This window comes from Salmo salar, chromosome 19 (assembly GCF_965601325.2).
Source record: "Salmo salar chromosome 19, fSalSal1, whole genome shotgun sequence".
Taxonomy (NCBI): domain Eukaryota; kingdom Metazoa; phylum Chordata; class Actinopteri; order Salmoniformes; family Salmonidae; genus Salmo; species Salmo salar.
In genome coordinates this window covers 27113234-27123565 of record NC_138309.1, presented here as the reverse complement: position 1 = coordinate 27123565, position 10332 = coordinate 27113234, and the positions used below count along the sequence as shown (strand labels likewise).

The following is a 10332-nucleotide window of genomic DNA, read 5'->3' as shown; positions in this document are numbered from 1 at the left end:
CATTGAATCGCGTATCCAGTCGGATTCCAGTATTCTAAAGAAGGACGTACCCGTTTATCTTGTGTTTCGGGAAAGACGGGGAGAAGGAGCCAACAATACATTTTTGTTTCATTTAATATCGCACAAAAGTCTTATGTAGTCTTTCATTTCTGTTGGTCATTTCATTAATCAAAGGTAATCAACATACAGTTACTTTATTTTTTAGTCCAAACGATTTATTCTGTTAGAACAAAGATGTCAAGAGGATAGCCATGTTTACTAACGTTAACGCGTTAGCTAGCTAGAAAGGCGACCTGTCCCGTAAAGTTAGCTAGCCAGCTAACGTTTGCTAACGGGCTAGCTCGCTATAATGTCAAAAGAGTAATCTACATGTACGCACGAATAAAGTAACTTGGGGATTGTCTGTACATCGAATGCTATTGAAAGTATGAAGTAGTGGCAGACAGATCACCAAGAGCGATATATACACAAGCTGCTGAGTCATTAGCTAACCTAGCTAGCATGCTAGCCAGTTAGCCTAGGGTCCAGTGTTGTCTTTGGTGTTGTGCAATGAAAACCGAAAGAGTGACGTTTGCTAACTAAGTTGCCTAACTAACAAATACATAAAACCGGAACATGGTTGACAATGTAGCTAATGCGCTAGAGAGTCATCTACAAGGCAACAGTGATTTCCCCACAAAAGGTGTTGTTGTGCTATCTATATAGCTAGTCAAAGTCACTTGTGTCTTTTGGGAATTTTTACAACGTTAGCTACTGTAGCTAGCTAGCTAACACTAACGTTACTGTGGCTAAGCATGCTAGCTACCGTTAGCCTAGCTAGTCAGTTACACTTTCCACTGGTTATGGCTCTTTTTGTTTTTCAATTTCCCTTCCAAAAATATTCTAGATGCGGGAAGTGTAACGTTCGCTAACTACTGTAGCTATGTGTCTAGCTAGCTTTAATATTGATGCTTTATTTTGGATGGTGTCAAGCTGTCGGTACTGTACTAAATTAGACAACTAGCCACCAAATGAATGGAATGTGTCGTTTACTTTATTTTTCAGATTGCTGTAGCACCCAATTTGTAAAGTCCTGAATTGAACCAAGACAAGGATCCTTCGTCTATGGTTAGAAACACCTCTTTGATAAAATCTAACCATGAGCTTCAGTTTTGAGGGAGATTTCAAAACAAGACCGAAGGTGTCTCTTGGGGGAGCGAGTAAAAAGGTAAGACCACTATGAGGTTAATAATAACTTAATAACTTTTGGATTTTCTGACTACTTGTTTTTCACACCCTTGGCTGAACGCTGTGTGCAACATCCTAAATTGTCCGTAAATCAGAAAATTGTGTTTTAGTACACATTTTTACTTTTCGCCATTAAAACTAGAAAAGTATGCCTTTGTACGAGCTGGTCCACGGGGGACACGTATTACCGGGAATGCACATCAATCCTAGACGATAGTGCAGATACAGTGGCCACTATCGTCTGCCTAGGCTAACCTAGCGACTTATTTTTTTCTACTAGTCATGCCAGGCTAATATACTTTGTCTTTCAGGAGGAAAAAGCATCTCTCCTACACCGGACACAAGAGGAAAGGAGAAAAAGAGAGGTAGTCCTTTGACGTAAAATCGTCCAGCTTTGTATGTCAACCAATCGTTATTTACTTTCTCTGTGCATTTATTTACTTTACTCTGTTTTTCAACTTCAATAAGGATGAAAGACGAAGATTGAAGAATGCAATTATCATTCAATCCTATATACGAGGATACCATGACCGAAAACAGCAAGTATGTCTACTAATATGAACAAGCTCACAGTCATTAGACAACACCCATTCTTCAGTTTCAATGCCATTCCCTTCCACACTCCCTTATCTTGCCAGCAATCCCTTTTCCACAACCTTTTATTGCTGCTGGCAATGTTGATAGTCTACACAATGAAGTATCTATCAAGGGATCATCCCTATAACTGTCTGTGTTTGACCTCTGACCCTGGTGTTTTCCAGTATGCCATCCAGAGGGGCAACTTTGACCGCTGCGTCTGCCTGGCACAGTCAGAAGGTGGACTGCCAATCTCCGACGCTGCCAGTCTCAGTCTCTTAACAAGGCAACTGCTATTTTTCTACAGACAGAGTGAGGACTCTCAGAGATTGGTGAGGACCAATGGTTTTTGGGCAAACGTGTTGTTGAACTAATGAAAAACTTGTGTAAAAATGTGATGTCTAAATGCTAAAATGACTCAAATGCACGTTTTGCATGTGGGAACATGACACATTTCTGTCTGTGTCTCTGTAGATATGGATTTGTCAGAACCTAGTGAAACACAATGGGCAGTTTGTGAAGCTGTTGGTGGGGCCCGAAAGACAGACGTGTGTGTTTCAGATCAAGAGGGTCCTTGGCTTCTGCTGCAGGTAATGGGGCCTACACCTATTCTTCATGAATGCGCTCTGGGGTGAAGTTTCACCTAGGTACAGATCTAGGATCAGCTTCCCCTCATCCAATCCTAACCTTAACCATTAGTGGAAAGAATGTTAAACTGACCCAAGATCAGCTTCTAAGGGCAACTTCACTCTACATCCATGAATGCATTTTGCAAACAAATCGATGAAGTATATTGCACCACCTTAACACCCTTTGTCCATCTCTCTCCTAGACTTCTGCAAACCTGCAAGGATGACAGTTTGAATGTTGCCGTTCCCATGAGGATGCTAGAGATCTATTCCTCAGAGAGAACCTATCTCCCTGTCCTTCAAGATGTTAATTGTGTGGCATCGTTAATCGAGCAGATTTTGCACTATATGGTACAGAAAGGTAAATATCATGAGGATATCTGTGGAAATGCACTATAACATTTTATTTGGTTAATGCTAATTTTCAAGCCCCATTGAATTTGAATCAGCTCTCTTTCTTTTTGTCTCACTCTTTCTCTCTCAGGATACTACAGGTCGCTTTATATTCTAGTGAATCACAAGCTCCCTTCCAGTCTGGAGTACAGTGATGCTCCCTCTGGAGCACACGCTATCCCCTTGGCAGGCACACTGCTTGAGCACACGCTGAAGCCCCTGCACTTTACCTATTCCTCCTGCACAACAGGCGCAAGGTATAACACTCCGGGGATACGTTTTTCCTAGGTACAGATCAGCTTCCCCTCCCCTCCCCCAATCCTAACCTTAACCATTAGTGGGTAAAAATATAAACTGGCCCAAGATCAGTGTCTAGGGGCAACTTTGCCCTACTATAACAGCAGCCGTAGCGTCTGTAAAACCAAAACGGTCACATCAGAACAGTCAAACGCGCACATACCCTAAAACTAACCAGAACACACACAGAGAGAGAGAAGGCCCTTTTTGCTAAAGCCAGACCCCCTAAAAGTTTCACCTCCAACATATAAAAACCCCCTCACACACAAAGCCTCTCGGCATCAGCGACTGCTGAGCATGTGGGAAAGAGCACAGTGAGAAGCCACGAGCGGAATGCCTTTGTCTCTGGCGTATGCTGTTAAGATTGTCCAGTAAATCGGTAATGTCAACTTTGGGCATTTGTTTGTCCTTTGAGTTGGCGGAGACACCGTAATTGCTTCACCAACCTATTTACAACGAGCAATAAAACTGATCCAGACTCGGAGTACAGAATATTGACTATTTGCTCTCAATTTGAAACATTCTTAATGACAAACGAGGGGGGCGTTCTTTTCTTTTTGAAGAAAAGCAGAGACTGGGTGTGAGAAACTTGTGTACACACTCACTCCAACAGATAATTATCTGACCGGGGCCACCAGATGTGTGAGTGACTCAGTAAAAACAGCTCTGTTTGACAAGACAATATTGGGGCACTCACAGAGCTGAAAGGAGGAGACACCTACTCTCTCGATCACTCTATTGTCCCTGTTTGGATAATGAGTTTAAAGAATAACTTTACTCAAAAACTGTATTTTGGCTCTGTACGGAAAGTGCTCCATCTTGAAAACTTGACAACTGACTTTTTGGGGATTGTATTAACGGTGTGAACAAAATACTTAGATTGAAACCAAAAGTTATCCCTTTAAAAACAATTTATTGTGGAGTCTAAGCTGTTCATATGTTTATTCGTCATTGTGTAACATGTTTGTACATTTTGATTTGTAATCAGCAGCTTAATTCAATATCTTTATCATGTATGTAGTGAACTGGCCTCCCAAGTGACGCAGTGGTCTAAGGCACTGCATCGCAGTGCTAGCTATGCCACTAGAGATTCTGTGTTCGAGTCGCAGCCGGCCGCGACCGGGAGACCCATGGGGTGGCGCACAATTGGCCCAACGTTGTCCGGGTTAGGGGAGGGTTTGGCCGGCAGGGATGTCCTTGTCCCATCGCGCACTATCGACTCCTGTGGCGGGCTGGGCGCAGTGCATGCTGACACGGTTGCCAGGTGTATGGTGTTTCCTCCGACACATTGGTGCGGCTGGCTTTCGGGTTAAGTGGGCATTGTATCAAGAAGCAGTGCAGCTTGGTTGGGTTGTGTTTCTGAGGATGCACGGCTCTCGACCTTCGCCTCTCCCGAGTCCGTACCGGAGTTGCAGCGATGAGACAAGACTGGAACTACCAATTGGATACCATGAAATTGGGGAGGAAAAGGGATTACATTTTTTTATATATGTATGTATGTATGTATGTATGTATGTATGTATGTATGTATGTATATGTATACAGTTGAAGTCGGAAGTTTGCATACACCTTAGTAAAATACATTTAAACTCAGTTTTTCACAATTCCTGACATTTAATCCTAGTAAAAATTCCCTGTCTTAGGTCAGTTAGGATCACCACTTTATTTTAAGAATGTGAAATGTCAGAATAATAGTAGGGAGTGATTTATTTCAGCTTTTATTTCTTTGATCACATTCCCAGTGGGTCAGCAGTTTACATACTCAATTAGTATTTGGTAGCATTGCCTTTTAAATTGTTTAACTTGGGTAAAACGTTTCGGGTAGCCTTCCACAAGCTTCCCACAATAAGTTGGGTGAATTATGTCCCATTCCTCCTGACAGAGCTGGTGTAACTGAGTCAGGTTTGTAGGCCTCCTTGCTCGCACACACTTTTTCAGTTCTGCCCACAAATTTTCTATAGGATTGAGGTCAGGGCTTTGTGATGGCCACTCCAATACCTTGACTTCGTTGTCCTTAAGCCATTTTGCCACAACTTTGGAAGTATGCTTGGGGTCATTGTCCATTTGGAAGACCCATTTGCGACCAAGCTTTAACTTCCTGCCTGATGTCTTGAGATTTTGCTTCAATATATCCACATCATTTTTCCATCCTCATGATGCCATCTATTTTGTGAAGTGCACCAGTCCCTCCTGCAGCAAAGCACCCCACAACATGATGCTGCCACCCCCGTGCTTCACGGTTGGGATGGTGTTCTTTGGCTTGCAAGCCTCCCCCTTTTTCCTCCAAACATAATGATGGTCATTATGGCCAAACAGTTCTATTTTTGTTTCATCAGACTAGAGGACATTTCTCCAAAAAGTACAATCTTTTTCCCCATGTGCAGTTGCAAACCATAGTCTGGCTTTTTTATGGCGGTTTTGGAGCAGTGGCTTCTTCCTTGCTGAGTGGCCTTTCAGGTTATGTCAATATATGACTCGTTTTGCTGTGGATATATATACTTCTGTACATGTATCCTCCAGCATCTTCACAAGGTCCTTTGCTGTTGTTCTGGGATTGATTTGCACTTTTCGCACCAAAGTACGTTCATCTCTAGGAGACGGAACGCGTCTCTTTCCTGAGTGGTATGACGGCTGCGTGGTCCCATGGTGTTTATACTTGCGTACTATTGTTTGTACAGATGAACGTGGTACCTTCAGGTGTTTGGAAATTGCTCCCGAGGATGAACCAGACTTGTGGAGGTCTACAATTGTTTTTCTGAGCTCTTGGCTGGTTTCTTTTGATTTTCCCATGATGTCAAGCAAAGAGGCACTGAGTCTTAAGGTAGGCATTGAAATACATCCACAGGTACACCTTCAATTGACTCAAATGATGTCATTTAGCCTATCAGAAGCTTCTAAAGCCATGACATAATTTTCTGGAATTTTCCAAGCTGTTTAAAGGCACAGTCAACTTAGTGTATGTAAACTTCTGACCCACTGGAATTGTGATACAGTGAATTATAAGTGAAATAATCTGTCTGTAAACAATTGTTGGAAAAATTACTTGTCATGTAGAAAGTAGATGTCCTAACCGACTTGCCAAAACTATAGTTTGTTAACAAGAAATTTGTTGAGTGGTTGAAAAATGAGTTTTAATGACTCCAACCTAAGTGTATGTAAACTTCTGACTTCAACTCTATATGTAGTGAACAATTTAAAACCAACTCATCCATTTTACAATGTGGAGAATGTACGCGGCTCCACTCCAGACGTTTGTGTAATGACAATCAATTTCTCTCCCTCTCTCTCTGGTTCCACAGGCAGTTTGTGTTTGCAGCCTTCACGGAGGAGTTCATCTCGGCGCCGTTCACGGAGCAGATCTTTCACTTCTTTATTCCGGCGCTGTCCGACCCGCGCCTCCACTTCCCCTTTGAGGCCTTCCTGGGTTCCCTGCAGGCCACTGTAGTCTCCTCCGCAGCGGCGCAGAAACAGGCGCCGTGGCTCTTCTACTTTGTCCTCTCAGCCGGGGAGACGTGCCTGGGTAAGTGTTGTCAGGGATACGCTTTGTCTGCGTCCAAAATGGCACCCTATTCCCATAGTGCACTACGTTACACAGTGTCCTGTCTAGGTAATAGGGTGCCATTTGGGACACAGCCGTTGTGTGCAGTGTGTGGGGAATAGTACTCTCGTGTACCTGCAGATACACTGACAAGAGGATGTGGAGGGAATGACCAGAAACAAAATCTATGGCGATAGGGAGTGTTTTGTAGTAATGTTGTGTGTATGTGTGCAGGTTCCCTATCAGAGGAGGGCCTCCAGCTATACCTGCGTGCTCTGCAGACCCTCCTACCTCTCCTTCCCGTGTCAGAGAGCACCAGCAGGCCCGAGGTCATCAGTGACTCTGAGGACGAGGAGGACACTGACATCCAGGCTCCGTCCACACAGGTAGCTAGCTACCACTAATGTGTCAATACAGGTAACAGAGGGAAATCCAGGGATAGTACTCTGCAGGTTACAGATAACGCATATAGTTCAGAATGCGCTTTTACTTCACAGGCAACACTCTTAAATGAAAACGGCTAACATCTGAATATATGTATTACACACGAGTAGCAGACCACAGCCTTATCCACACTGCCTTTAGGCACCTCATTATAAACACCGGGGCCCGTATTCATACAGCGTCTCAGAGTAGGTGGGCTGATTAGGGATCAGGTCCGCCCCTGGACAAACGATTTGCTCCAATATGATCTAAATGGCAGAACTGATCCTAGATCCTACTGAGACTTTATGAATACAGTCCCTGCTATACTTACAGGAACATCTCACTCACACCTATTCTGTGTGTTCTTGTTCATTCCAGCACGACAGTTATCGGATATCGGTGCAGTTGATCACGGAGGAGTGTGTCCACAAGCTGGACACCAAGCAGCAGACCAACGCGCTGCTCAACCTGGTGTGGAGGGACTCGGCCAGCGAAGAGGTCTTCACCATGATGGCCTCCATTTGCCACACGCTCATGGTGCAGCACCGCATGATGGTGCCTAAAGTCAGGTCAGTGTTCTACATCGGATCCAGTTACATTGAATGCGTCCCCAAATGGCACCGTTTTCCCTATATAGTGCACTCCTTTTGACCAGAGCCCTACAGGCCTTGGTCAAAAGTAGTGCACTACAAAGGGAATAGGGTGCCACACCTAAGGTTTTACATGTACCTACAGTGCTAGAATAAGCACTTTTGTTTTATTTGAATCCTTGCATTTAGTTGTTTCAAAAACCTTTCTTTCACTACAATTTTAATGAATATTTAGCCTTTTAAGTCATTTTGCAGGAACGTGATGTGAAGCCTTTTTTTAATCATTTTTTGACATCATGAAAGTGGGTGTTCAGAATCAGCATTTATTTTAAAGTTGTAAGCAACTAATGTGAATAGCGATGAAGGAGCACAGCCACTATCTGTCGTCTTCGCCCTAGTGGCGTTTACAACCGGTGGAGGAAGTACTAGGATGTCAGGGAAGCTCTGAAGCTGTCACTCCTAGATTAGGGTAATTAGCCCTGGGCTGGTTGATTGCATAAGGGCAGGATGTGGATGTGAGAGGGGGATCTTCCCTGGGCTTTATGGCACACACTGAGCGTCTCTCATTCTCAACCCCTCTGGTTAATAGTTAGTAGAGCCAAAGGAAGACACTACCTGTCTGTACTGTGGGGATGGGAGAGTGAGCGTGTTATCATTACTGATGCGTTGTTCTCACCTTTTACAGGGTGGGCAACAAAGAATGTGGCTATTGTTTAGGGCTGGAGAGTTACCTGGGTCGTATTCACTAGAAACCAAAGGAAAGCAAACAGGCTGGAACGGGAGAAAGTCTACCTGAATTTGTCCGATAAGAAACCTTCATCTTCATTGCAGAACGTTTTAAGTTGCAAAAATGTTTGTGACGGTTAGGAATACAATCCTGTGTGATCTCATGCTAGACTTGATTCAGGCAACATTCAAGCTAACCTTTAGAACCCAAATGTCTCTCAAAAACGATACTAGAGAAGATACATTGATTTGCTTACCAAATCAGTTGTTGGAAAAGGCCTAGAATCCTCCCTAAGAAATTTCTCTCATTTTTACAGCTTCCTTTCGTCCAACTGCTTTTACCATAAATTTTACCTCTTGTCCTCCATCATTATCGGATATCTGTACAAAATAATTAGCTCACTGTGGAAGATTAATTAGTGGCGAAGTGGATGGGATACCTTTACAAGAGGCTAAAGGGAGCAAATTGCATCCTGGGCCTGATTTACTGCGTATAAAAAAGAGCTTGTCTGCCCAGCCCGGCCCTCCCGTCTCCCACCTCATGCCCGACGGCAAGCCCAGCGCAATGCCTCGAATAAACATGTATCTTTTTCTTTGCTTCCTTCTTCTTATTAGAGCTCTAAGATGTAGGCCCTGTATTTTCAGTAAGATCTTTTACTTCAGATTTAATCATACGATTTAAGATAAAAAAATAAATAAAAAGATTACACAGTTTTGGTTACTATAATCTTTGTCTTTGGTGTTGGGAGGTTAAATGGGTGTAATTTCAAGTTAATTGATTAATGTTTGGTATTTGTTGTAATTTCACTATGTTATTTACCCTTGGCCTGAGGTGGCTCTCTGTCCCTAACTGATGTTCACTGACAACTGTAAGTGCTAGCAAGCCTCTGTCCTTAATTCGTTTTTGAGCACTTGATGTGATTGTGGAGTTGACATGAGATAATGACGCTTGGGCAATGAGAACACACTCTTTCTGCCACTGGCACTAACTCGCAGGCCCTTATGAATTAAGCTAGTTTAACATAAAGCCAGTTATTATCACAATTACTATTAAAGGTCATTTTCGATTGAGCCGACATATGCAGCGTTTACCGTGAATGCAATCTCTGCTAAAGCAGGAACATTACATTACTATTGCGCTGTAGCGCAGCTCTTCAGTGGTTCAGATTGAATTGAGCCCTTTCCCTTTTATTTTGCCTAGTTTTCTCTTTTTCTGCGAGCATACGTAAATTCTTGCATTATGTCTACATAAAATAATCTGTTTTGGCCATCAAGGTAATTTTTGTGCACACACACACACACACACACACACACACACACACACACACCCTTTTTGATGCCTGTGATTGTATTTATTAGTGCCTTCATTTCCTGATTGAAATGGAGCTTTGATTTCTAGCAGGCCGTATATCAGGCTGTCAGTCAGCATTTTATTGCTCTGTTGCCCATTTCAATCAAACACCCGGCCGCACACTGTAAAGGCCCAGAGCACTGTGCTATACCTATCTCCCGTCCTCTTTTGTACTGACGGATGGGGGGGGCCTTGGCAGAAACGATTTATCAAACATATAGAGAGTTGTCACTCGTTTTACCCCCCCCCCCGAAGGATCATTTAAAATTTTCAGCCTTTCAAATAATCTCTGCTGCTCAATGGTGAACGAGGGTGTGCCCTAAATGTCACCCTATTCCCTACATAGTACACGACTTTAGACCAGAGCCCTATGGGTCCTGGTCAAAAGTAGTGCACTATATAGGGAATTGGGATGCTCTCTTAGAGATTGGAGGCCGACACCAACATTAGTTTATTTATGTGAGATTCCATCCACTTCCCATTCCCTCTCTCTGTTCTGTCAACTTTTTTTTTTTTTTTTTTACAAGATCAGCTTTTAAACCATATCTGTTTTTGTTTTCTCTCTCATGAGTTAGACAC

The 10332-nt window shown here is 43.2% G+C and overlaps 1 protein-coding gene across 2 annotated transcripts in view; it reads left to right on the top strand.

Annotated features, from left to right (window-relative positions):
* Positions 1-10332, top strand: part of LOC106578613 (ubiquitin-protein ligase E3C) — a 46104-nt gene continuing 35772 nt past the window's right edge. The window contains exons 1-11 of one of the 2 annotated variants that reach the window (XM_014157612.3): positions 1-174; positions 1045-1207; positions 1539-1592; positions 1696-1770; positions 1989-2135; positions 2278-2393; positions 2636-2793; positions 2917-3082; positions 6422-6642; positions 6895-7046; positions 7465-7655. In XM_014157612.3, the coding sequence (XP_014013087.1) occupies positions 1139-1207; positions 1539-1592; positions 1696-1770; positions 1989-2135; positions 2278-2393; positions 2636-2793; positions 2917-3082; positions 6422-6642; positions 6895-7046; positions 7465-7655 (1349 nt within the window). In that variant the 5' untranslated portion in view covers positions 1-174; positions 1045-1138. Of the gene's footprint in view, positions 175-576; positions 683-1044; positions 1208-1538; positions 1593-1695; positions 1771-1988; positions 2136-2277; positions 2394-2635; positions 2794-2916; positions 3083-6421; positions 6643-6894; positions 7047-7464; positions 7656-10332 lie in introns of those variants that run through there. The other variant, XM_045702164.2, reaches the window with a different exon arrangement.